Source organism: Nannospalax galili, unplaced genomic scaffold (genome assembly GCF_000622305.1).
Source record: "Nannospalax galili isolate Female #2095 unplaced genomic scaffold, S.galili_v1.0 scaffold668, whole genome shotgun sequence".
Taxonomy (NCBI): Eukaryota; Metazoa; Chordata; class Mammalia; order Rodentia; family Spalacidae; genus Nannospalax; species Nannospalax galili.
Genome location: NW_008358090.1, coordinates 991,542 through 1,017,603, shown reverse-complemented (window position 1 = coordinate 1,017,603; position 26,062 = coordinate 991,542). Strand labels below are relative to the sequence as shown.

The 26,062-nt window shown below is 49.3% G+C and overlaps 2 protein-coding genes across 6 annotated transcripts in view; one reads left to right on the top strand and one right to left on the bottom strand.

The window, feature by feature from the left end:
* The window catches only part of Unkl (unk like zinc finger), a 49,552-nt gene extending 33,148 nt beyond the window's left edge, over positions 1-16,404 (top strand). Inside the window, exons 10-15 of one of the 4 annotated variants that reach the window (XM_008856166.2) lie at positions 3,967-4,144; positions 10,505-10,549; positions 11,144-11,371; positions 12,077-12,279; positions 12,430-12,684; positions 13,667-16,404. In XM_008856166.2, the coding sequence (XP_008854388.1) occupies positions 3,967-4,144; positions 10,505-10,549; positions 11,144-11,371; positions 12,077-12,279; positions 12,430-12,684; positions 13,667-13,822 (1,065 nt within the window). In that variant the 3' untranslated portion in view covers positions 13,823-16,404. Of the gene's footprint in view, positions 1-3,966; positions 4,145-10,456; positions 10,550-11,143; positions 11,372-12,076; positions 12,280-12,429; positions 12,685-13,666 lie in introns of all 4 variants that reach the window. The other 3 variants (XM_008856165.2, XM_017795121.2, XM_008856168.2) reach the window with 3 other exon arrangements.
* On the bottom strand, positions 16,380-26,060 carry Gnptg (N-acetylglucosamine-1-phosphate transferase subunit gamma). Of its 2 annotated transcripts, XM_008856172.3 has the most exons (11): positions 25,955-26,059; positions 25,812-25,869; positions 25,669-25,736; positions 17,837-17,891; positions 17,686-17,769; positions 17,511-17,604; positions 17,325-17,439; positions 17,161-17,243; positions 16,959-17,090; positions 16,793-16,874; positions 16,382-16,700 (listed from the first exon to the last, which is right to left on the bottom strand). In XM_008856172.3, exons 1-11 carry the CDS (start codon positions 26,004-26,006, stop codon positions 16,636-16,638), a joined length of 888 nt encoding a protein of 295 aa, XP_008854394.1. In that variant the 5' UTR covers positions 26,007-26,059; the 3' UTR covers positions 16,382-16,635. The 2 variants fall into 2 exon arrangements, with proteins under 2 accessions (XP_029413606.1, XP_008854394.1); XM_029557746.1 differs by lacking the exon at positions 16,959-17,090 and having other exon boundaries at positions 16,380-16,700; positions 25,955-26,060.
* Between the last annotated feature and the right edge of the window lie 2 nt (positions 26,061-26,062).

Below are 26,062 nucleotides of genomic sequence, written 5' to 3'. Positions count from 1 at the left end.
TGAGAATCAACTGCAACTTGTCCTCTGGCCTCCACATGCATGCCCCTATACATACACACACACATACTCAAAAAAATGTAATAAAAACCAAGGATGGTTAAGATGGTGAATTTTACCCTGTGTACATTTTTTAAAAATTTTATTATTATTTTTATTTTATGTGTATGCATGTATTGCCTGCGTGTAGGTAAGTGCACCCGTGTTGTACAATGCCCGTGGAGGTCAGAAGAGGCTGTTGGATCCCCTGGGACTGGAGTTATGGACAGTTGTTAGCTGCCATGTGGGTACTGGGATTTGAACCCTGGTCTTCTGCAAGAACAACCAGTGTTCTTAACTGCTGAGCCATCTCTCCAGCCCCATACTCTGTGTACATTTTATAACAACAAAAAAAGAAGAGTCGGGTGTGGTGGTGCATGCCTTTAATCCCAGTACTCCCGAGGCAGAGGCAGGCAGATCTCTTGAGTTCAAAGCCAGCCTGGTCTACATAGTGAGTTCCAGGACAGCCGGGGCTATAGGGAAACCCTGTCTCGAAAAGACCCCCCCCCAAAAAAAAAATCCAACAAAGCAAATGAACAAACAAAAAACAAAAAAAGAGAAGGAAAGGAGGAGAGAGAAAAGCCCAGTGGACAAAGCTGACTTTGGAGGAAACATGATGCCTCTCTGGCCCTAGCCAGCTGTATCTGACCTTCTTGTTGATGGGGACCCCCACAGTTGACCCATTGTGGTTGTACATATGTGACCATTGTGACTCTGAGGGAAAAGGACCTGTTCCTGATTGTTGTTACTGATTTTCAGGATCAAGCAGTCTCCTGGAATTCTTTCAGGGATACGGGTGTATCCTCTGCTGTTGTGATTCGGAAGGATGACATGGCCTCAATGGGCTGATATTGAGAAGCCTAGGTGTGACTATCTCCCTTATACACACACCTAGGAAGGAGGGAGATAAGGCCCTGGTGTCTCACAGTCCAGTTTACTATTACTGCGGTTGTATTCACAATGTGGGGCTTGAGATCACCTGCCTAAGCCACTAGTTTGGTTTATGCACTGCTCTCAGACCAGCCATATTGATGGTTTGGCAGTGGCATTGTGCCAACTTCTGTGCTCTCAGCAGTCTCAGGATTTCTTTTAAAGTCCCAGAGGTAACAAAGCACAGACTTTCCTTTGACCCCAGGCACATAGGCCTGAAGTTCCTTCCCTTCTGAGCCAGGACCCTTTTGAGGGTGACACACTCTTAGTAGTGTTGGACTTAGGTGATGTATGAAGTTTAAAGTGGGTAGGTAAAGAGGGGCAGAGCATGTTCAGAATGATTAGGTCCTAGGACATTGTCCTTTCAGTTGTCTTGGGATGGACCTCAGCCTGACCAAGTAGGGCCAGCTCATCACTGGCCTGAGTATTTGGGCTGGGCCCACTGGTAAAGGTGGTGGCTAAGAGACAGGGCAGATGTGCCTGCAGCTTCCACTAGTGGTACTTGGATGATGGGGATGTCTCTGAGCTATCGATCCTCAACTGTGATGTGTCACCAAGAGTTGGCTCTCTGTGTGCTGGTGGCCATTTTCTTCAGCCTCTCGCCAGTGGCTGTGCATTTTGCTGATAAAGACCACCTGTTCACTCTTTAGCCCTGACATTTCTTTTCAATCCTGAATGTGGGGTCACTGGGTGCCCTTGTGGGGCCACACACTCATGAGGGATGTGGGTATCCCAGCATTGGCTCACTGAAGTGTGATAAGACCCAGGATTCATGGGCTGTTTCTTTCAATGTGAAGATCCTAGGCTCATCTCATGGGTTTGATTTGGATGTGAGTATCCATAGTACCCAGCCATGCTAAGCACCCTCAGCTGTTCTACTTGTTCCCTCTATCCACACAGGAGTTCCGCCTGAGTGACTCTGGATTCCTGGATCCCTGAGTGTTCTCTGACAATGCCTGGATCCCTAGGTGTATATTCCTGAACAATCCCTGTGTCCAGGTCTCTCCCTGGAGGAGAATCAGCTTCAAGATCAGGGAGAGGGGTGGCCTGGGGTATCTTTACCCAAGGTTTATAGGCAGGATGCTGTCTGCAAGCTACATTATATTGGGTCACTGTGGTAGAGCCTTGTCCCTGTACTGGGCAGTAGCTCCCTCCAGACTGGAGGAAAATATCTGGATTCTGGCCCTTCTGAGAGGTACCTTGAGGGTTTTTAAAAAAAATATTTTATTATTTTATGTGTATGAGTGTAGTGCCTGCACGTAGATAAGTGCACCCATGTTGTACAATGCCCACAGAGGACAGAAGGGGCTGTCAGATCCCCTGGAATTGACGGACAGTTGTTAGTTGCCATGTGGGTGCTGGGAATCAAACCTGGGTCTTCTGCAAGAACAGTAACCAGTGAGCCATCTCTCCAGCCCCATACCTTGAGATTTTTGTTGTAGGCTTTTTTCGTTTGTGTTTTCGTCTGTAGCCACAACTAGCCTGGAACTATATAAACCAGGTAGGCTTTAATCTTATAGAGATCCGCCTGCCTCTGCCTCCCAAGTGCTGAGATTAAAGGCATGTGCCACTGCTCCAAGCTGTTGTGGGTTTTTTGTTGTTGTTGTTGTTGCTGTTTTGTTTTGTTTTCCAGTTAGGCTCTCTATAGCCCTAGCTGGCCTGAAATTTGCTATATAGGCCAGGCTGGCTTCAATCTCACAGATACCCTCCTGTCTCTGTTTCCTAGGTATTGGAATTAAAGGTGTGTGCCACCACTCCAGCACCTTGAGGTTTTTATTATGGTTTTTATTATTTTTCCTTACGAAAATTAGTTGAAGCCAGTCCCCTTGTGATGCCCCTCCCCCCAGAGGTTAATATTCTGTTTTATTTGGAAGACATCACACCAAGGTGTGCAAAGACCTCTTTATAAAGCTGGTTTTCCGGGGCTGGAGAAATGGCTCTGTGGCTAAGAACGCTGACTGTTCTTGCAGAAGACCCGGGTTTGAATCCCAGCACCCACATGGCAGCTAACAGTTGTCTGTAGCTCCAGTTCCAGCTCCAGTTCCAGGGTATCTGACAGCCTCTTCTGTCCTCTGAGGGCATTGCACGGCACGGGTGCACTTACCTACATGCATACACATAAAATTAAAAATAATTTTAAAAAAAACAAAAAATGGCTGGGCGTGGTGGCACACACCTTTAGTACTATCACTTGGGAGGCAGAGGCAGGTGGATCTCTGTGAGTTCAAAGCCATCCTGGTCTACATAGTGAGTTCAGGTCAGCTGGGACTACAGGGAGACCCTGTCTCAAAGTGACAAAAAACAAAACAAAACAAAAAACGCCTAGTTTTCAGCCGGGTATGGTAGCGCATGCCATTAATCCCAGCACTCGGGAGGCAGAGGCAGGTGGTTCTCTGTGTATTCAAGGCCAGCTGGGGTTTCCAGGGAGACCCTCTCTCAAAAACAAACAAAAAAATGGTTTTCATGTGTTTTTTGATTCCTGACTACATGGTGACCTTGCAGTTCACCTTCTCTTACCTGGCAGCTGTTGGGAGCTCCAGCTTTGAAGCTCTGTCCTGGCTGATTTTTGGGTTTTTTTCTTGTACACATCATTCTCCACTTTACTGGGCACTTATTTGATATCATGTGACTTGTTTTTATCTGTTGCCTATCAGATAGAGATGATGTCAAATGTCCCCATTTTTCACTTTGCTGGTCACTGAGGGGGTAAGAACTGGGAGGGGCAAAAGAGACTTCCGGGAGATCTGGGAGTAATGCTGCCAGACTCCTAGCCCCTGGCCTATCTATGACAGGTTTGTGTGCCTACTGGATAGGTTTTATGGACAGGTGAATCCTTTTTCCAGATCCTTTTGCTACCTGCCTGAGTGACAGTGGGATAAGATGTTGGCTGTCCGTGCTTTGTGTGCCACTCTGGGAAAGTGCCTGTCCCTCTGTAGTGTCTGTGCTATGTCGTGAGGCTGATGGCACCTGCTCATGTTGTTTGTTTTTTTTTTTTAACAGAATCACCTTGCTGTGTTCTCAGTGGTTCACCCGCTGGTTCCCAGTGTAAGCTCCAGTGTGGCATCTAGCCTGGCGTCAAGCACTGGCTCAGGTAGCTCCTCCCCAACTGCTCTGCCTACCCTCCCTGCTCGAGCTCTCCCACTGGACCCTGCTGGCAACACTGTGGAGGCGGTCCTAGGTAAGTGCATGCTTCCTCTTCCTCTGTGCAACTTTTTGCATTGTGTTATAGCTATTCAGGATGCACTTCTCTGCAGAAAAGCCAGAGGCATGGTTTTGTCATTTCTCCGTTTGACTCATTGAGGCCATGGGTTGCCTAGGAGGGCAAGGGTTGCAGAGCCCACATTAGGGCTCAACTGTATGTACCACCAAAGAACTAGGGCAGATGGCGCCCTCCATCTCAGAGTCCATTGGAAAATGAGGAGTCTAATGAGAAGTAAAAATCAGATTCATGATGGACCAAAGGTAGGGGAATGGTAACAGGGTAGGGAGGAGAACTGGGCTGAGACATGGAGCAGGTGGACACAGCTGTCAGAATTTCAGCAGGCAGCATCAGGGAGCCTTAAGTGCCTGAGAGTCATTGAGGGCTCAGGGACTGAAGACCAATGTGATGGAAGCTGGACTCGGGGGACATGCCAGGACCTGGACAGGAGTCCATAGCCCGGGCAGAGCATGCTCAGAAAGACCAGGGATGGGTGGAGTAGGTAGGCCAAAGCCAGGAAGGATGAGGGACCCTATGGACCTATGCACAGGGTGCTTAAGAGTAGCACGTTAGCTGGGCATGGTGACGAACACCTTTAATCCCAGCACTCAGGAGGCAGAAGCAGGCGGATCTCTGTGAATTCAAGGCCAGCCTGGTCTACATAGTGAGTTCCAGGACAGCTGGGGCTACAGGGGGCCCCTGTCTCAAAAAGACCAAAAAAAAAAAAGAGCATGTGAAGCTGTGCATACTGTAGTTTCCAGGGCACAGGTAACCCAAGCCTGCATCTTAACCTGACTATTGAAGATACATAGAAGAATGGTATTAGTGGTGATTTTAGAGGTGTGGAGCTGGGAAGCATGGAGCAGCTTGTGCTGCCTGGGGACCCAGAGCAAGTGTTTCCATATTGTACACAAGCAGACAATTGGCCAGCCCTATCCAACAGGCACAGAGGTGTATAACCATCCACAAGACAGCACAGGTTCTAGCCTTGCAGGCTTCATTACAGACCTATATGGGATGCAGCTTGGGAATGATGCCCCTAGTGCTAGCAGAGGAGTGAGAACCCCTTTTACAGTCATCAAGGGACGACATTAAAGATAGTCCTGTCCTGGGGACCACCAGGGAATCTTGGAGGTGGCGAGTGTGCTGCTGAGGCTCCTGGGACAGCACTGTGGGCTCAGGCCTCCATAGCTCTGCTTGGCACCACAGCTTCCCAAACGGGTGTTTCTTCTCAACTACAGTATGTACCCTCAACGTGGCTGGACCTCTCCAACTTTGTTTTCACTTGGGGTAGGCTCTGGCTCTTCCATTCTTCCAAAGGTCACTTTTCTAAATTACTGAATAGCTTGTTTCCACGGGGGTTTTATGTGAGTCTGTCTCACCTTCTGTAGAACCCTCTAGAATTCAGCCTCATCCAGCTTCAGGAAGCCATGGGGGCAGTGGGAGCCTCAAAGAACCCACCACCTTTCTGTCCTTGCTGCTTGGTCTGGGGTTGGGGTGTGGGGTGGTGGCTCTTGAGGCCCCTGGTACTATGTCAGTAGATGGTGGGAATGGAAGACTTCTTGAACATTGCAGATGAGTGTGTATCTATGGCCTTGGGCTGGCCCACAGTTGCCTGAGGTGCTTACCTTCTCTCAGTCTCCAAGATGCCCTGGATGCCCACTGGGCTTGTCCTGCCAAGATTTCCACCCCTCCTGAACTCTGGCCACTTTTGAAGACAAATCTGTTAGGACTTCTATGCAAGAGTAAATGTGCTGTACAATGTGACCCTGCTTTCGATGACATTTCTTAGAATTATAGGTACTTTGTGGGTAGTATTGGTGTGTGATGCCCTAGATTTCAATTCCTGTAAAGTTATTAATGGCAAAGAAGATGCATAACAGAAGAGTATCAAGGGAAAGTTCCTGCCCCTGCTGCCTCTGGACAAGTAGATCTTGCAGGTGTTTGCTTACCAAAGCGAAAAGTTGAACCAGGGTATCACAAACATTGAAAGTATTTCAGGGAGACCTGCATTGTCAGATGCTTCAGACTGACAGGTGCTACATGTTTCAGTAATTCTAGCCATTATTTAATGTAAGGCTATGCCCTCAGCTTGGCCTAATCTCTCGTTGGAGGTAAAGAGTTGGAAGATATGTGGATTTAAAAAAATTTTTATTTTATGTGTGTGTTTTGCCTGTATATATGTAGGTGCACCCATGCCATGCAATGCCCAAGGAGGCCAGGAGGGGGTGGGTGTCTGACACCACCACCCCCAACTGGAGTTATGAATGATTGATAGCTGCTGTGTGGGTGTTGGGACCTGAACTGGAGTCCTCTGCAAAAGTAGCCAATGCTTTTAAGTGCTGAGGCCATCTCTCCAGCCCCAAAGATGTGTGGGGTTGGGGTTTTTGTTTGTTTGTTTTATATTGCTACGGATGGAGCTCAAGACCTCAAGTTACTAGGCAGACACTTAGCCTTAATTTACAGACAGTATAGTATAGTTGTTACTTCATGGTTAAAATAATGAGCTTTTCCAACAGAGTGCCTTCCTCACTGGACCCTGCTAGCTGAGATCGAGTGTAAAATCATCCAGTCTGGCATGGAGGCACATACCTGTAATTTCAGTATTTGGGAGGCAGAAGCAAGAGGATGGCTTTAAGTGCAAGGCTGGCCTTGCTATATATGGAGACCTCCCTGTCTGAAAACAAAACAAAAAATAAAGTCATATGTATCAGGGTCCCATCCCCAGCATTCCCTGGCACAGGAGGCTAGTGGGCTCTCTTCCTACTACTGGGGACCCATGGTCCCCAGGCCACAGAGGTATTACTGCCTCTGATCATGGCTAGGCCCACATGCCCCCGTCATGAGGTTGGCCCCTCACTCTGGTTCTTCTCTTTCACTAGTGCAAGGGCTGGGCCTGAGGAGGACTAGAATGAAGGACAGTGTCCTTGTGGGGCAATTTTCTTCAAATTGAATGAAGCCAAGGGGAAGGCCAGTGCATTTAAGAAGTGCAGATGCTGCAGAAGTAGCGGGGGTGGTTCTGGTGCTGTGTGAACACCCTTCCTTTTCTTGTCCTTGGAGGACAGCCCTGGGCACTCCCACTGCAAGCAGGGCTCGCAGCCTAAACATTCCAGCAATGGAGGCCTGCTCTAGGACACCTGGTTGGCAGGCGCTGCAGGGGCGGGATAATGGGCGGGGCCATGACACGCAGCTAGGCCTCTACGCGCGGTGAGGGAGGGGCGACAGTGGAGGCGGGGCCAAGCCTTGGGGGCTGGCGGCTGGCGAGGGCGGGGCGCGAGTCAAGTTTGAATCCTCAGCGGTGAAGGCTGGCGCGGTGAGTCAGCATTGGCAGCGGCGGCAGACCCCGGCCTCGCATCAGCCCAGCACCAAGTTGTCGGCCGTCATTACTCGACGCTTTGGAGCAGGCATGCGTCCTTCTCCCTCCTCCCCAGGTGTGCGTCCCCTATTCCAGCGCGCGTTCCCCCTGGTGACTTCGGTCCTACGTGCACGACCATGACATGGCTTCTCTCGCTGGCGCGTGCCCACCTGGTGATGTCCGGTCTCGGTGCGCGTCTCCTGGTCTCCTTAGGCCGTTCCGGCTGGCTGACGTACCTCCTGGTGGCTTCTCTAATAAGAGCACTTGGCCCAGGGTGGCATCTTTTACCCCCAAGCGCGCGTCTCCCTCCCAGATGATTTCCCTTCTAAATGCATGATTTCCCTCCCCACCCCGCGTGCATGGACCCCGGAGGCCGCGCGCCCGCGCCCTTGCCGGTATATGTACTTGAGCCCGTGATTTTTTTTTTTTTTTTGTCTTTTTTGAGACATGGTCTCCCTGTATCCCCTGCTGTCCTGGAACTCACTGTGTAGACCAGGCTGGCCTCGAACTCACGGAGATCCGCCTGCCTCTGCCTCCCAAGTCCTGGGATTAAAGGCGTGCGCCACCACGCCCGGCCAGCCCGTGATTTTGGATACCAGATTTTTCAGGCTGCAGAATGACGTGAACTCACGTGTGTGCTCTTAGGAACCTGCTTTTTGTTGGGGTGGCCTCCTTTGGTCTGCCTATCTTCTCCCTCCAGGACTGGTCCTGCTGGTTCCTTTAACCATCCTAATTCAAAGTGGGGACGCTCTGGTTGTTTGGTGATCCTCTGTCCTGTTAGCAGCAGTCAGAGAACGGTCTTCCTCCTCACACACTATCCAGGATGGTGCCAGGAGGTTCTTATCCCATCCTGTCTTGCAGTTAAATCCTCCTCACAGTCTGTGTGGCTCATCCCCTCGTGTGTTTCTGACCCTAGAGGGCTGCAGCACCTTCAGAATGTGCTGTGTCATGTTGGGAACTGGTAGTGCCAGAGACACACTCAGCAGCTCTCTGCTGGTTGCTGTTGATTCCCAGGTAACTCGACATCATTTGGTGGAGCTAGTTCTGGACCAGACACAACCCAGCCTTCAAACACTTGCAGTTTATGTAAAAAGACTCACTTAGATTTCCATTCTTTTTCAAACTTGGTTCTTCCCTAACCATAGTTCAGAAACACCCAGTCTGATCTTGGGGTGCATTGGGGTAAATTGGAAATAAGAGCTTGTGGTTGAAAAGGTGGGCCTGCTGAGCAGCCCTCAAAAAGTAGAAAAGACCCCCTGCAACTCTTGGTTGTGAAATAGTGCTGACGGGCCCAGAGACTCCCCAGACATCCCCTCTGCTGGCAGTGGCTCACACCTGGTACTAGGCTTCTGTTCATGGTTGATTACAGAGTAGTTCCACCCCAGCTTCACCCCTCTGAGCCTCCTGTGCTATGCAGTGCAAAGCTGCTTCTGCACCTGGGACTCTGTGCTGAGTCACAGAGCTCTTGGCCAGATTGAATCATCCAGCAAAGACAGGTTCCCCCTTCCATGTCTTTCTTGGCTCCTTATTTCTTCAAAAATGAGTTCCTGGAACTTTGCCAGGGGTACGGCATAAGAGCACTGGGACCATCCCTCACCTAATTCCCAGATTCCAGGTGCTGACCTATATTGTAGGACTGCAGCCTACCTCCTTTAGACCAGGTGTAAAGGGTGGGTCCTTCAGGGACTGGCTGGGGTGATCTGTGGTGCTTTTCTGATGTGTTTTATTTTGAAAGGGTACCCACCATCCTTCTTTCTCGGGCTCCCAAGTGCTGGGATTATAGGCATGTCCCACCACACCCAGTGCCTGTGATATCTGAAGTTGAACTCAGTGTCATTCGGGACTGAAGGACCTTAGCTAACAATGGGGACTAGGATGAACCTTATAGCGTAGACCATTCACCATGGAGAGAACCAAGATGCAGGGCTGCTTGGGAGACAGTAGTCCCCATTGGCAGAGCTGTGTGCCTCATGCTTTTCAATGCTGGGTTCTCCCAAGCTTGGGTTTGATCTTGACTGTGCTGAGAATGTGGCACCACCCATGGGTGTGTCCTAGGAGCTCCTGAAGCCCACTCCCATCTCCCCACACTCCTGTGATGGCTGTGCAGGTCATCCATACAGATTGCTAGCTTTTCCACTGTACTTTCCCTGAATGACAGCTCTGCTGCTGTTGTGGGAGTTGAAGGCATGTTCTGGTCTACAGCCTCCCCTGAAACTTACTGTGTAGCACAGATTGGCCTCAACCTTGCAGTGATCCTTCTACCTCAGTCGCTGGGATTGTAGGCTTGCCCTCCCACACCAAGCCACCTCTTCCCTTGAGGGAGGAGACTGTTTCTGCTGAGTGTGAAGGTCCTAGTCTCCCACAAGCCCTCAAGATGTCACAGTTCATTGTCTTAGTGCTCAGCCTAAAAAAGCCTATGAACCGCTTGATTGTTAGAGTTGCTTTCCTAGAAAATTTTTAATAGTTGGATATGTTTTCTTGGTTCAATTTTAACAAATAGGAGTAAAAGGAGAAGCAGAGCTGGGCATTGTGTATGCCTGTGTAATCCCAGCATTCAGAAGGTGGAGGCAAGAGTATCCGATGTTCAGGTCATCCTCAGCTACATAGTGAGTTGAGATCTTCCTGGGCTATGTGAGACCCTGTTTCAAAACAACATCAACCAAAAAGAGAAATAACAAAAAACAAGAAGGGAACATTTATGGGCCAGAGTTGTGTCTCTGACAGTAATGGGTTGCTGAGCTAAACATCACTGGCTGTGGAGGAGAAAGCAGCCTTGTTAGCTGCCAGAGGCACTTAGGCCTGCAGTAGAGCTGCAGGGTGGCTGTTTGGCTCCAGCTCAGCAGGTGTTGGTGGGTATGGGCTCAGGGATTCCTCCTGGGAGTTTTTGTATGTGCACTAGTTAAGAGGCAATGGGTAACACCAGGCTTATCTCACAGGTTCTGCCTTAGATCTCCGTCTTAGTGACATAAATATCGCCTCCTTAGATAAAGATCTGGAAGAGCAGGACAGCCGTGACCTTGGCCTGACAGGTGAGAATGCTGAGGCCAGCAGCTCCTTTGACTTGATGCATGTTGCCTGGCTTACTATGGGCAGGGGGCCATCTGCTGGGGTCCTCTCTTTGGAGCCTCCTTCCTGCTACTGCAACCTGCCTGTGTAGTTAGTTCGGTTTCCTGCTGCTTCCTCAGTTTACCACTCCATTGTGACAAAGTACCCCCTTAGACATAGCCAGTGCCCCTCATGAGGAAACACAAAAAATATATTTCTACCACTGTGTGGCATAGAGATTCCTATTACTACATGATTCTTTTTTCTCCTAGAAGTTCACCTTTTCTCTGATTTCAAAACAAATTCATCTGTCTTAGGGCCCTGATGGCTCTGTGAGCACCATGCCAGTGGTTTGCTGGGACATTCCTGAGCTTGGGGGGGTGTTTCTGATGGTTGTACCCTTCTAGGTGGTGCTTATTGACCTGGTCCCCCTAAAGAGACCCTACTCCTATGTATCCCTGTTGTATAGCTGTCTAGCTGCTGACCTACAGGTTCCTGGACAGGTGGCTCCATGGTAGAAGCTCCCCCTGCCCTTGCACTGCCTGTTCTTGCTCACTCAGCCTCCCTCCTCCATCCAGGTCCCAGGTCGTTGGCAGGCTCAGCACCCGTCACCATCCCGGGCTCCCTGCCCCGCTCGCCATCCCTGCACTCGTCCTCGTCCCTGTCCACCTCCCCACTCAGCTCGTTCTCCCAGTCCCTGTCGGGGCCACTCGTCTCCTCGGCCATGACACCCCCCCAGCAGCCAACACCCCTCCGGTCGGAGCCGGCTACACTAGGCTCTGCAGCCTCGTCTTACAGCTCTTTAGGTGCGTGCCTGGGCGTGGGTCCCTCCCCACTGGCTCTGGGTCCTGCAGCAGGTCCTGTTGAATCCTGTCCTGGGTATTCCTGATTGCAGGCCCTCTCATCTGTGTATTTTCATGTCTGTGAAGCACCTCTAACCCAAGTATAAATGAGTGGACAGATTGTGACACACTTTGCCTGCCAAGGCTTGCTGCCCACAACTGGGCATTCTCATGGTGCTCCAGATCTCAGCCACCTGCACATTAGCTTACTTAGGGCCCTAGGCCCTGAGCAGGACATACATGGAGGCTCCTGAATACTCACTGGGATGATGTCCAGGATATAGGACATGAGAGGGAGCTGGTGTAAGAGCAGCAGGACCCAGAAGAGTGTCTTATCTCCAGATGTGTCCATCTTCATATCTAATACACATAGACTGGAACAGTGCCCTCAGAACCAGAGCTCTTCTGAGCCTCCAGGGTTGCTATAGAACAACTAGAGCTAGGAACTCTGAATCTATTTGCCTTTTCTGTTCAAACTCTGATCTTCCTGAACTAACTGGACATCATTTAGGGGAGTCAGTCCAGGAACTGGGGCTCCAGCAGTCATTCACTTATGACTCACTGGGTACCAACGTGGGTGGCCAGGCCATGAGGAGCAAGAACACCTGCAAACACCTCAGGCCTAAGGTGCAGCATGGGCTGTATCATCCTTGTCTTCCCTAAACTCAGGTTTGAACGGCGTCCCTGGGAGCATCTGGGATTTTGTTTCTGGCAGCTTCTCTCCTAGCCCATCCCCCATTCTGAACTCTGGCCCCTTGGCTTCCTCAAATACAAGTCCAAACAGTGCCGAGCTGGCACGGGTCAGGCGGCAGCTAGATGAGGCCAAGAGGAAGATCAGGCAATGGGAAGAGTCTTGGCAGCAAGTGAAGCAGGTGAGCTTGTGGGGAGGGAGGGATTGGGCGTGCAGGAGAACGGAGGGATTGGGCATGCAGGAGAATAGAGGGACAGTTATGGGCACAGGCAAGGCAGGTGAGTATGTGGAGAGTGCCTGGCTGCCTCCCAAATGGTACCTTGGGTTTTAGGCTTGTGATGCCTGGCAGAGAGAGGCGAAGGAGGCGAAGGAGCGAGCTCGGGTGGCAGACAGTGACCGGCAGCTGGCCCTACAAAAGAAGGAGGAGGTAGAGGCCCAGGTCAAGCAGCTGCAGGAAGAACTTGAGGGCCTGGGCTTGTCCTCATTGCCTGGGCTGCGGAGCTTGGGTGATATCAGTGATATCCCTCTCTCCAAGTTGCATTCCTTGCAGAGCCAACTGCGCCTGGACCTGGAGGCTGTGGATGGGGTGAGTCCTGCTGTGTACTTGCTGTCACTTCAGGAGGGAAGAAGGGACTGGGTACTGAGGGGCCTGAGACCCAGCCAGACATTGCTTCATACACTGCTTTTCCTTACTCTGCCCTGGCTCCTTGCCTAGACTCTGGCTGGTGCAACATGGGCTGCTGCTCTCTTGGCACTTCCTCTCCTGTCAGGCTAACATCTTGTTCTTCTTTCTGGAGTCTTCCACATTGATCCTTTCCCTTGTTCCCATCTGTCAGCAAACATGAGGCTCTGCCTTCTGTGGAGAAGGTGACCCTGTCCCACGCCAAGGGGCAGTTGGAACCATGTGTCACTCAGCTGAATCAGGCTGTTCATGGAGGTGACTGTCCAGGTGCTCATCTCAACTCAGCCTGGCAAGAAGCTGCTTTCATGCTAGACCATGCCAGATCATCTGGAAGGCTGCATAGCCCTGCTTTTCACACAAGTCCCTACCACTGACCATAGCCAAGGCCCAGCTGCCACATGCATATTGTTTTCAAGGTGCAGTCTCCTGGACTCCGGCCACTCTTCAATCTCAAGAGTCCACTTAGTTCTCATTATGGGTACCCTGGTTCCAGCCTTTCCTGTGGCCAGAGAGGCTCTGCCTCAGGATTCAGTGCTTTGCCTGAAAGTCTCTAGGGAAAGTGTCAGGGACTGAAGAAATGGCTCAGTAGGTAAAGGCACTACAACCAACCCTGATAACCTGAGTTTAGTCCCCAGGATCCACATGGATAGAAGGAGAGAGAACCAACTCCTGCAAGCTGCCCTCTGACCTTCACATTAGTATGGTGGCACACACAAAGGAAAGTAGGGAAAGTGTTTCCTACCAACTGCTCTCCCCTGTGGGCCTCTGGCCAAATGTCTACCCCAGGCCTCACTCTCTAGGCAATTCCATAACCTGTCACTGTAGCTGATGGCCCACTATCCTAGGATACCATCATCTACTTGGCCTCACTGCCTCTTCCCCACAGGTGATCTTCCAACTCCGTGCCAAGCAGTGTGTGGCCTGCCGGGAGCGGGCCCACGGCACTGTCCTGCAGCCCTGCCAGCACCGTGTCCTATGTGAGCCATGCGCAGCCAGTGCTCCTGAATGCCCCTACTGCAAGGGTCAGCCCCTCTCGTGGTGACCAGAGCCAGGCTCCACTCCCTCCCTGGTGAGCAGTGCAGAGGCCACGACGTACCATGTGCCACTAGTGTCATAATTGCCTCCAGTACCACCCACGTCAGGACGTGAGTTCATGCCACTGTCCACCCTAGGCCTTTTGTATTACTTTTCTTACCCACCATGTCCCACCACCGGTGTCAAGGTATTCTCAAAAATCTTAAAAGCACCACCAAACCCACTGCCTGTCCCTTGGGCATGTGGTTGGTGCCCCAGTCCTGACGCTGCTGTGGCCAGGCTAGTGGGAGGTCAGGCCTCGTCAAAGCACTTTGTAAACCGAGGAATTTAGTTAGATGTTATAAATTGTATAAGCTGCTTTCTAGGTCCATGTTTTTTAATATGCTATAACATGAAGCTTTATAAGTGTACTGTGAACTTGAAGTTTCATATCAGTTTGTCGTTAACTCATAGTAATGGTAACTACATTAGCTTTCATATTCTGAAACTACTTAAGAAATGAACATTTATTTAGTAGTGAGGAAGACCTAGGATTTTTACATTTTAAAATTAAGTGCAAACAAATAGTATTTATAAGCAGAATGGTTATTGAAAGACACATACATGTTCAGATGTTTTTAATTTTATGAAAGGAACTAATTTCCCTAAACATGTGCAGGTGCACATGTAGTTGGGAGTTTTATATTCCAGTATCGTAGAGTGATAACCAGAGCTCTATCATGCACTATGTGATCCGTGGCCACTTCTAAGTGCCTATGCCTTGCAAAAGAAGTGAAGAAATTGGTTCGTTTGGTTTTGTTTTCTCCCTTGAAAGAAAATTTCATGCTAATGAAAAGTGCAGCAGAAGGATCAGACATCAGAGGACTCCAAGATTGACTTGAGAAGGAGCTATGTTCTGATGTCTGTGATGGCAGCGGTGCTTTGTAACCTCTTGAGTTGCCTGGGGCATTATGGCTTGCACTGAATGAGGGGGCTGTGAACCCAAGACTTTGAGTCTGCTGTATCTGTGACCACCCTCACCTCTAGCTGAGTCAGAACTGCCCAATGGCATTGTATGAGTCCAGGTGACAGTTTTAGTTGATACTTGGTACCTGACCTGTGTGTGTAGTTATCAGAATTCATCCACGTGACCATCATGGTGCCTCAGTAGCCTGACTATCCCAGCTCTGCTGCAGTACCCCATAAGCTCCTGGGGCATGGCAGGGTCCCCAACAGCTTGGCCTTCGGCCCATGGCTCAGATTATGTCAAGAATGTGTCTAGGGCTATGCACTTGAGCCCTCTCTGGTCAGGACTGGAACTGACCCTGGAAATCTAGGGAAGAGACATCTGTCCAGACAGACCCTGCCCTCTGTGGCAGACTTGGGCAGGATAGGTGCCCCACCTGCTGGCTCTGCCCAGGTCTAGAAGTGGCTGGCAGGTTCTCTTCCCCTATGGCTTTGCCAAAGACTTTTAATAGCATTTTTTAAGTGCAAAGTGACTAGGTAAAACATTTTTATCAGTGACCAAATTAGAATGTATTTAATATAGTAGATTTAAAAACAATTTTAATATAAGACAAACTGATAGAAAAGCTCTATCACTTTTAATGGAAGTGGATCCTTGACATTCCGCAGCTAGCCCACTACTTAAGGTAACTATTGACCTTGTTTTAGTGACTATTTGTTTTTAATTATAGTGATAATGATTTATTAGCTCAGTACCTAGATCATGTATATTTTGTGCTACTGTTACAAGGTTTAAGATTGTTTATTTTTATTCATATTTATGCACTTGTTTCTCATGTCAGGCCTTTGGTCTCTGTGGTAACAGGACACTGTTCGTGACATATCTCATCTAGACATTTTCAATTTGTAACAGTTAAAAGCACTAAGTGTTAGATTGTAAGCTACTCTGGTCAAGCTCCTCAGGAGGAGCTTGACCAGAGCTCTAGAGCTCCAGGGCTAACATTCCAGGCTGGAGGGCTGCTGTGCAACGGCCGGAAGAAGCAGGAGGTAGTGCCCACTGCTTCCCATGAAGGGAGCTTTGCTGAATACCTGCTCTTCTAGGACTAGGCTAGGCTCTTGAGGATAGGTGCGCAGGGGGAGGACCAAAGAATTTCCCTGAGGGGGGGCTGTGTCTCCCATCTATCCCAGCCCTCCTGTGAGCTAAGGCCTCCCAAGACCTCTCCTGGATGGGAAGGGCTGAGGAGGGAAGATGGGCTCAAGGCCCATGAGCGGGTGGCTCACTACTATCCTTCCTGTTGCCTGTTGTCATTTGACTCTCTAGTGTTAAATATTAGCAGTAAATGATAGTGTTGCAGTTTTGTGTATCTGGTTGGCAGATCTTTCCCCAGTGTGAATGCGCATGTGGATTAATTTATGGAAGCCCCCATGTGAGTTTATTTTCAGCCATTAGTTGAGAATGTTATGTGAATGGAATCTTCTTAACCTAGAAGGTCATATTTATATTGCATACCCATTTACTTGTAGTGAATTGTTTAAAGTTAACACTTGTTTAAATTTTTTTTACACTATAGCATTTATGCAATGGTTTACAGAATTCATGGAATTATTTTTTATCAGTATGGGAATTAAAACTTTGAATCTTTATTTTGTCTGCTTCTCACAACAAAGTCTGCCCAGCAGGTCCATGTCAGTGACCTTGCGTAGCCTGGGAAGATGCCCAAAGGAGTTGTGCCTTCACCACAGCAGCTTTCTACACCCCGCCACACCCAGTCACACCGGTTTCTCAGCAAGAGGATGCTTAAGGTTCATATTTATGCTCTTTGTGTCTCCTGGCCACATGGGTCACAAGGTGTTTCCTTGTAGTTCTGGGTCACCTCACAATTGCTCTGAGGTTGCACCTATGGGGAGCTGCTGGTCCAGATGCTCAGGACGGGAAGTTTCTGCCAGAACAGATGACAGGTGAGGATCTGGCCCCTATAACAAGCAGAGGCCCCACGGTGGCTGGCAGCTCACTGGGGCAGACAGAACTGACCTGTAGGCTCTGTGTATGAGATGCCATGCTGGTTCAGCAGACTGGTCAGCCTTTGTACCTCCTGTGACAGCTCTGCATGTGCCTGGACAAGAGTGCCAGCCGGGTCAGGCCCTAGTAGAGACTGCCAAGACTGGGGACCCTGGTAGGTTTCCCAAGACTATTCTACCTTTCTGCAGTTTTCCAGGGTCTCAAGCCCCAGACCCTTGGATCCTCCTTCGTGCTGGGTAGGATGGCTGTCTCCTGGGGCCCTTAAATAGCCAGCATCCTCAAAAAGTAACCTCAGTATCTTCTCATAGCCCTGGTGGTGGAGGATGCAGAAGGAGCACATGGTGGAATAGGCAGGGGGTGCCCCCTGAGTGTGGACCCACCTGCAGGGTGATCAGCTCGTCAGCTAGGTCCTGCTCCACCTGGTCCCAGCGTTGCTGCAGAGCCTCCGGCAGGGTCGGATACACTAGGGATCAACAGCAGCCAGACACTGCAGAGCCTCTTGCCTACCATCCCCCTCCCTGGGTCCAGCCCTGCTGAGTCCTACCTAACAAAGAATGGGGGTGGCAGACCAAGGGGGTCTCAAATGTCAGTGCGTAGACACAGGTGCTTGGCTCGGACACATGGGCAAGTCGGTTGCTCTTTCCACAAGTGAGATCCACCTGGGAAATGAACCTCAGTGGCCAGTGGGGGTGGGTTACCCTCCACCATCCACCTTCCCTGTAGGCCCCACCTTGCTCTGCCGGTTCCGGGAGCGGCAGGAGTCCCCGTCAGTCATCCACATGCCCGAGAAGGTATTGTTGGTGATTTCCCACTCATGCCAGATGCTAGGGAGGTAGGCAGAGCAATGAATGACATGGGGGCCTGAGGAGCAGAGCCACTGCCACTGCCCTGGTCTGCCCACTTACCCAAGGATCCCACTGTAGGCATTCCAGCGGAAGGTCTGCTCGTGTTGGGTCACGTTGTGGAAAGGGCAGAACTCATACTTGTACCTGGGAACACAGGGGTGTCAAGGAGCTTCCCAAGCTAGGCCCACCCGCTCATTAGCCCCACACTCACGTGGATTCCACCAGGCTGAAGCACTTGTCAGCCAGTCCAAAGAGGTGCACAGGCCCTGGGGGAAAATATCACAGGAGTTCAGCACAAGCATAAACTCTTGCTGCCCCTAAAGCTAAAAGCCAGGGTCAGCAGGAGGGCAATGACCATCAAGGCCAGGAAGCCCCCAAACTCCTTTTCCCACTGGATTTGGAACCATTGGATGCTGGCTTACCTAAGCCTTGGAGAATAACAAACCCACCTCCCAGGCCACAGGACCCATTGTTTGGCAGGACTTCATGCCTGTTCCTATGGAGGAGGAATCCCTCAGCATCTGTCTAGGTTGTCCACAGTCATGTGGACATCTCTTGGCAAGAATACTCACTAGCTAGGGAAGGTGTTGGGAGGGGGCACACTAGGTAAGATTTGGGGAAGACGGAGGGACTGATTGGCCCAAGATGTGGAACCAGCTTGCAAAGATTAGCAGTCTTCTGTTATTTCAAAGGACTAATTTGCAACAAAACCCACAAGTCATACAATGAAACAGGAACATATGTTCCATTCAAAAAGGGGGGGGAGGGACGACACAAGTCAGTGGGAATTCCATATCCTTCAAAAATGAGGGGGCTGGTGAGACTAGTGGTAGAATGCCTGTTAACAGGTTTTAGCACTCTGATGTTGGCACACATGCCTCTTACGTCTTGGCAAGTTCACCATTAATATACAAATCTTTTGTTAAAAAGCCAGTTTCTGAGCCAGGTGTGGTGGTGCACACCTTTAGTCCCAGCACTCGGGAGGCAGAGGCAGATGGATTTCTGTGAGTTCAAGGCCAGCCTGGTCTACATGGTGAGTTCTAGGACAGCTGGAGCTACAGGGAGACCCTGTCTCAAAAAGGCGCCCCCCCCCAAAAAAAAAGTTTCTGAGCCGGGTATAGTGGCACATGTATTTAATCCTGGCACTTAAGATAGATCCACCTATCACATCCTCACACTGCCTGCTCACTCACTACCCAGACCAGCCTAGCCTATATAGGGAGTCTGAAGTCAGCTGGGGCTATAGGAAGACCCTGTCTCAAAAAACCAAAAGACGAAAACAACAAAAACCCCTGCCAGTTTCTGCCTTTTTTTTTTTTTAATGTGTATGCGTGTATTGCCTGCATGTAGGTAAGTACACCGGTGTCGTGCAATGCCTGTGGAGATCAGAAGAGGCTGTCAGATCCCCTGGAACTGGAGTTATGGACAGTTGTTAGCTGCCATATTGGTACTGGGATTCAAACCCAGGTCTTCTGCAAGAACAACCAGTGTTCTTAACCGCTGAGCTATTTCTCCAGCCCCATTGCTGCATTTTGAATGGAAGATTCACATTGAAAAAAGGATGACAAAAGAAGTATGTCTTAGAGCTTTTAATCATTTCTTCAATGTTGTGTTTAGTTTTTGTTTGTTTAGGGGTGGGTTGTTTTGAGACAGGGTCTCCTGTAGCCCCAACTCGCCTGGAACTCACTGTGTAGATCAGCCTAGCCTCAATCTTACAGAGATCCACCTGCCTCTGCTTCCGGAGTGCTGGGGTTTTTTATTTATATAATTTTTAAATATTTTATGTATATGAGTATATTGCCTGCATGTATGTGAGTGCACCTCTGTCGTGCAATGCTGCAGAGGTCAGAAGAGGGCTTTGGAGTCCCCTGGAACTGGAGTTAAGGACGGTTTGTAGCTGCCATGTGGGTGCTGGGAATCGAACCTGTGTCCTCTGCAAGAGCAGTCAGTGCTCTTAACTGCTGAGCCATCTCTCTAGCCCCCCCTTTTTTTTCTTTTAAAACAGAGTCAGGCACTCTTGCCCAACTGGTCTGAAATTACTCCTGGGTTCAACTAATCTTTCTGCCTTAGCCTCCTGGGTAGCTGAGACTGCAGGTGCATGCCACTTTGTCGAATTTCTTCCCTGTCTTGGGGTAAGGCCCACATGTCCTGGGCAAGTGCTTTTCACACTGAGCTGCACCCAGCACTGGGCCTATCTTTCAGTGACATGTTCTGATTCCTTATGTATTTTTGTTGTTACTGTTGCTACTACTGGAATTTTTAAATTTTAATTCAAATGTTTACATTATTTAGTATGACTACCATGAGGATTAAAAAAAATCTAATCTAGCTGGGTGTGGTGGCGGCCTTCTTTTAAACCAGCACCAAGGAGGCAGAGGCAGATGGATCTCTGTGAGATCAAGGCCAGCTGGGGCTACAGGGAGAGTCTCAAAAAAACCAACAACAAAAAAGTAACTGCAATCTCATTTAGAAAGGACTGCTAGGCAGCTCCTTTTTTCCCAGTTTTGTAATCCATGTCACTGATCACATCTTCACACTGCCTGCTCACTCATCTAAATGTACAGTCAGTTCTTAGGCAGTGATGATGTTTGTTCTTGAGAAGGTGTTCCTGGCTGGCCTGGAACTCCCTACGTTGGCAAGGCTGGCCTCGAACTCAGAAATCACCATGCCTCTGTCTCCTGAGTGCTGGGATTAAATCTTCAAGTGTGTGCCACCACGTCCTACCCTGCATTGGTCTTTTTTATCAGAGCCTTGCAAACCAAAGCCAACAGCATGTCACTAGCTACTTTGCAGAGATCTTCCCATAGCTCTTTTCTTTCCTGCCTTCTCCCAGCATCCTCTTTGTAGACCAGGCTGGCCTGAAACTCACAGAGATCCACCTCCTCTGGGATTGAAGGCGTGTGCCACCACACCCAGCTTAGGGCATCCTCTTTTAACTTGTGGTTCCACAAGGACTTTCCTTTCTGCTAGGGCAGTCTATTGATTCCTGCAGGTTTTGTTATCTAAGAACTTTGAGGAGGTGTGCTAGGGACTCAACCTAGAGCTTCAAGTATATGTTCTGGAGTTCTAGTGACTTATAGCTGCACCTTAGCTCTAAAGACAAGCTGAAGTGAAGAGGAAGAATAGACATGCTGTAAGAGTTGTATAAGAAAAGGTTTGTTTTCTGGAAAGATTAAAAGTGACACAACAGAGGACCTGAGTGTGGCAGTACATGCCTGTAATCCCAGCTCTGAGGAGGATGAAGCAGGAATTCAAACCCAACCTGAGCTTCTTATCAAAAAACTGTCTCAAAAACAAGAGGCTGGGCAGATGGGTCAGTTAGTAAAGTGCTTGCTGTCCAAACATGAAAAGCTGAGTATAGATACCCAGAGCCCACATAAAAAGTTGGATGAAGGGCTGGAGAGATGGCTCTTAAGAGCACCTGTGTTTTAGATACAATGTCCATGCTTTCTATGTTTCAAATACAGTGCCTTAGGTTTTTGTTAAGATGTTACTTTTATTAAAAAACAGGTTGGGGCTGGAGAGATGGCTCAGGGGTTAAGAGCACTGGCTGCTCTTTCAGAGGACCCAGGTTTGATTCCCAGCACTCATATGGTGGCTAACAACAGTTCCAGGGAATCCTATGCCCTCCTCTGTCCTCTGAGGGCATTGCAGAACATGGATGCACTTACACACTTGCAAGCAATACACTCATACACATAAAATGAAAAATTAGTTTGGGGGCTGGAGAGATAGCTAAGCAGTTAAGAGGACCCGGGTTCGATCCTCAGCACCCACGTGGCAGCTAACAACTTTGAACTCCAGTTTCAGGGGAATCTGGCAGCCTCTTCTGGCCTCTGTGGGCACTGCACGACATGGGTGTACTTAAATACATGCAAGAATACACTCATACACATAAATTTCTTTTTTTTTTTTTTTAAAGCTGAGTACCTACAATTCCAGTGCTGGGGAGGCAGATGGGTCGTGGGGCTTGGTGGCCATCTAGTGAGCTCCAGATTTGGGGGAGACCATGACTCAAAACTAAGGTGGAAGAGAGCATAAAGATACCCAACTTTGTCCTCTGGCCTTTATATTACAGGCATACATGTGTACATAGACCACACACACAGTAGAAAGAATAAACCTGTAGCTCAGCTGACTAGGAAAGCTAAGACTCAAATAATTAAAACCAGAGATAGAAAGTTGGGGTATTTACTACTAATTTTACAGAAATTTTTTAAAAAAAGATTGAGGGCTGGAGAGATGACTTAGTGGTTAAGAGTACTGACTACTCTTGCAGAGGGTTTGGTTCCCAGCACCCACATGGCAGCTAACAACTGCCCTAACTCCAGTTCCGGAGGATCTGACACCCTCTTCTGAACTCCAAGGAAATTGTGTGACAGGTGCACTTATATGCAGGCGATACACTCATACAATAAATTTTTTTTTTTTTTTGTCTTTTTGAGACAGGGTCTCCCTGTAGCTCCAGCTGTCCTGGAACTCACTATGTAGACCAGGCTGGCCTTGAACTCACAGAGACCCACCTGCTTCTGCCTCTACCTCCTGAGTGCTGGGATTAAAGGCGTGCGCCACCACACGCCCAGATTTAATTTTTTTTTTTTTTTAAACACAATCCCTCTTTCTTTTTTTTTTTGGTCTTTTTGAGACAGGGTCTCCCTGCAGCCCCAGCTGGCTTGGAACTCACTATGGAGACCAGGCTGGACTTGAACTCACAGAGATTCGCCTGCCTCTGCCTCCCAAGTGCTGGGACAACAGGCCTGAGCCACCAGGCCCAGCTTCAATCCCGCTTTTTAAAATTTTATGTGTATATGTGTATTGCCTACATGTAGGTAAGTGCACCTGTGTCGTGTAATGCCCACAGAGGTCAGAAGAGGCTGTCAGATTCCCTGGGACTGGAGTTACAGACAGTTGTTAGCTGCCATGTGGGTGCTGGGATTCGAACCCAGGTCTTCTGCAAGAACAACCAGTGTTCTTAACTGCTGTGCCATCTCTCCAACCCCACAATAAAATATTTTTAAAACCTGAGTTACAGCTGGGCATGGTGGCGTACGCCTTTAATCCCAGCACTCTGGAGGCAGAGGCAGAGGCAGGCAGATCTCTGAATTCAAGCAAGGCCAGCCTGGTCTACACTTATTTTGATATATCACAGTGAAAGATTTATCGTCCTCTTTTTTTTTTTTTTTTTTTTTTTTTTTTTAAAAAAAAAAAAAAAAAAAAAAAAAAAAAAAAACTATGAATAATTTATACAACCAACAAATTGATGATGTAGATAAAACAGAAATTTCTCCAATACACAAGAACTTGCCATGACTAGATCATGAGGAAACAGAATATATGAAGGAATACAACCTATGACTGGTAAGGATGTTGAATGTGATCAAAAGTCTGAAAAAAGCCCAGAACCAGGCTTCACTGGTAACTAATACCAACTATTTTAAGAACACCAATCCTCAAAATCGAGAATCTGTGCTGATTAATTCTATGTGGTATGGCCTGCTTCATCTGATGAGAGCTAGGCAGACAGGAAAACTATACCAGACCCCTGATGAATACTGATGTGCAAACCCTGAAAACAAAGCACAGCTACGTGTAGAGGACCATACCTGCAATTCCAGCTACTCAGAAGGCTGGGGCAGGAGGATCATTTGAGCTAGGAGATCCTGTCTCAAAATATAAAGGTCTTGGGATATAGCTCAGTGGTAGAGAGTATTTGCCTAGCATATTCCCCTAGGTTAAATCACCCATACAACATGTACATACACAAATGAAATTTCATGTTCTTGGAGTTCTGTTTTTCACTGCTGGAGGTTGGAACACAGGTCAGGCAGGAGCCCTAATGCTGAGCCACACTTAGTATCATTTGTTTCTATTTTGATAAAACATAGCTAATCAAAAGCTGCAGCACAAGTAAACCAGCCTGAGGAAGTCCCAGAGGGCCACACAACCCAGAGGAAAAGGCAGAGTGCCCAGCAAGGAACTTTCTTCAAAGGATAGCTAGATGCCCCAAATTCAAGGAGAGCCTTTATGATTTAATAGGCAACAATGGTGAAACCAACTCATGTTGATGAAAAATGAGCATTTTCCCTTAACCTTTTGAAGATTCTTCCTCTGTAGTACCATATGCTCACTGAAATAAGGGTTGGCAACTGCACTGCCTGTGTGTGGCATCTTGGGGTCTGGGTCAATGCAGTTCCAGATGTGGGATTTTGAAGGGCTCCAATGGCAGCCCTGCCTTCCCCTCCACATTTTGACTCGAATTTTTACTGGAGTTAGTTTGGCAAGACCTGATGGGCATTTCCTTCCTCCTCCGTCTCACTCTCTCGTGCTCTCAAGCTCTCACTTTCTCACCTACTTTCTGAGAGGGTCTCTAAGTAGCCAAGACTGTCCTGGAACACACTATGTAGCCCAGGCCTGGTCTTGAACTCATGATTTTCCTGCCTCAGCCCCTAAATGCTGGGATTACAGGCCTATGCCAGCACACCTACCCCATTTTCTTTTCCCTCTTCTTTTCCTTTCTAGCACTTCCCAATATTACTTTCTATTAACAAACACATTTTCAGTACTGGGTGACTGTTCCCTAGTAAGATCTGGCCCCTTGTCCTAGCCAACCCAGGTGCTACAAGCTAGTTGGGAAGGGCTTTCCAACTGGGTTCACCCTTAGCATGTCTTACCCAGCCCCTGCCCCAGTATGAGCAGCAACCAGCATCACTGTGGCCTGCCCAGTGCTGGTCAGTACCTGTGATTCTGTTTCTTGACATTTGGCTCAAACACAGAAGCCTTCCAGGACAGTAGGAAGACCTAGATGGTGAGGTGGTTCTGCTCAGGGGACAGTAAGCTACTGATTGGTCCTTTCCTCCCACCATCCCTCCCCTCTAGAAATTAACCTGCTGAGTGTCTGCTGAGGACTCTGACCTCACCCTTGCCATGCCACTGTCTTGTATGGTCAAATCACACAAGGGTCACTGGTGGCAGGAAGCTGGCTTCTGAAGTTCTAAAAGACCATGCTCTTTGGGGCTGGAGGGATGGCTCAGCGGTTAGGAACACTGGTTGTTCTTGCAGAAGACCCAGGTTCGAATCCCAGCACCCATATGACAGCTAACTGTCCATAACTCCAGTCCCAGGGGATCTGACCACCTCTTCTGATCTCCATCTGCATTGCACGACATGGGTGCACTTACATGCAGGCAGTACACACATACACATAAAAATAATAAATTTAAAAAAAAAGACCATGCTCCCAGAAATCCTTATGTCATATGGTACACTTCAAGAGTGTGTTCACAATGTGATGGTTGCAGGCCTTTGGGCTCCTCTGCCCTTGGATGTGATGGAGCTAAGCCTGACTGGATCCCTGCTGGAGGATACTGGCAGGTTCTCCCTGAAACTTCAGGAGCTCCAGCCATGGACTCCCTCTTCTCCAGGGAAGCAATGCTACAAACCAGTAAGGGCTGCATATCTTAAGCAGTAGGTCACCAAGTCCCCAGAATGCAGCCCCCACCTAGCCAAGGTCCCTTTATGCTGGCCAGCACTGCCTCCTTTAGCAGTTATGTTCCTTCCTCTTGAGTCGTCCCAGAATCTCAATTCCCGGCTTTCCTGAAAATTAATGCAGAGGATCTGGTCCTCACCTGATGGGGCTGATGTCTTCTCCACTCCCTTTGACCTAAACATGGTTCGACAGACCAGGGGTAGGCCCCCAAACCTACCACCCCTGCGGGGAGGGGTCCTCCTCTAGGCTAGTATTTACCTGTCCAAGTATCTATGGAAGGTGGAGATGGGAGGATTACGAGTTGGAAGCCAGCTCAGACCATGTCTCAAAATCAAATTTTACGAATGTAGGTCAACGCTAGAGCGTTTGCCTAGCATGCATCAAGCCTTGCCTAATCGCAAGCACCGCCAAAAAAGGGGGGGCAATCCTTGTGTATTTTTCCGACCATTTAAACATTCACAGGTTGACAGATGAATGCATGAGCCTCCTTCCTTCAAGGCGGTCCCCCCCCCCCGTCAGCACCTCGGCCAGCTCCCCGCTCTGGCCCCCGCGCTCACCAGTCGGGGGCGAAGGCTCCCTCTTGGGCTGGAGGCGACTGGTCTGGGGCAGGAACGGGTTATTCAGCCTAAGGAGCAGGGCAGGTCAGAGGGGCTGGTCCCGGCTCCGCCCGCCCCTAACCGCCGGCCTGCGAGGCGCTCACCCGAATGTGTTGGGCTCCTCCACCACCTTCATCTTTCCGGCACGTGCAGGCGTGGGCTCTGCGGAGAGCGAGGCGGTAAGCAGCGTGGAGTCGGGGACGCCGGGGCGAGAGCGGGGACGGGGGACACGGGGAGGGGCACTGACCGCGCGCCGTGAGCCCCAGCAACATCACGAAACAGGCCAGCCTTTCCGCCATCGCTCCAGCTACTGAGAAGTCACGTGAACGTGGGAGCAGGAAATGACGTCTCTTGA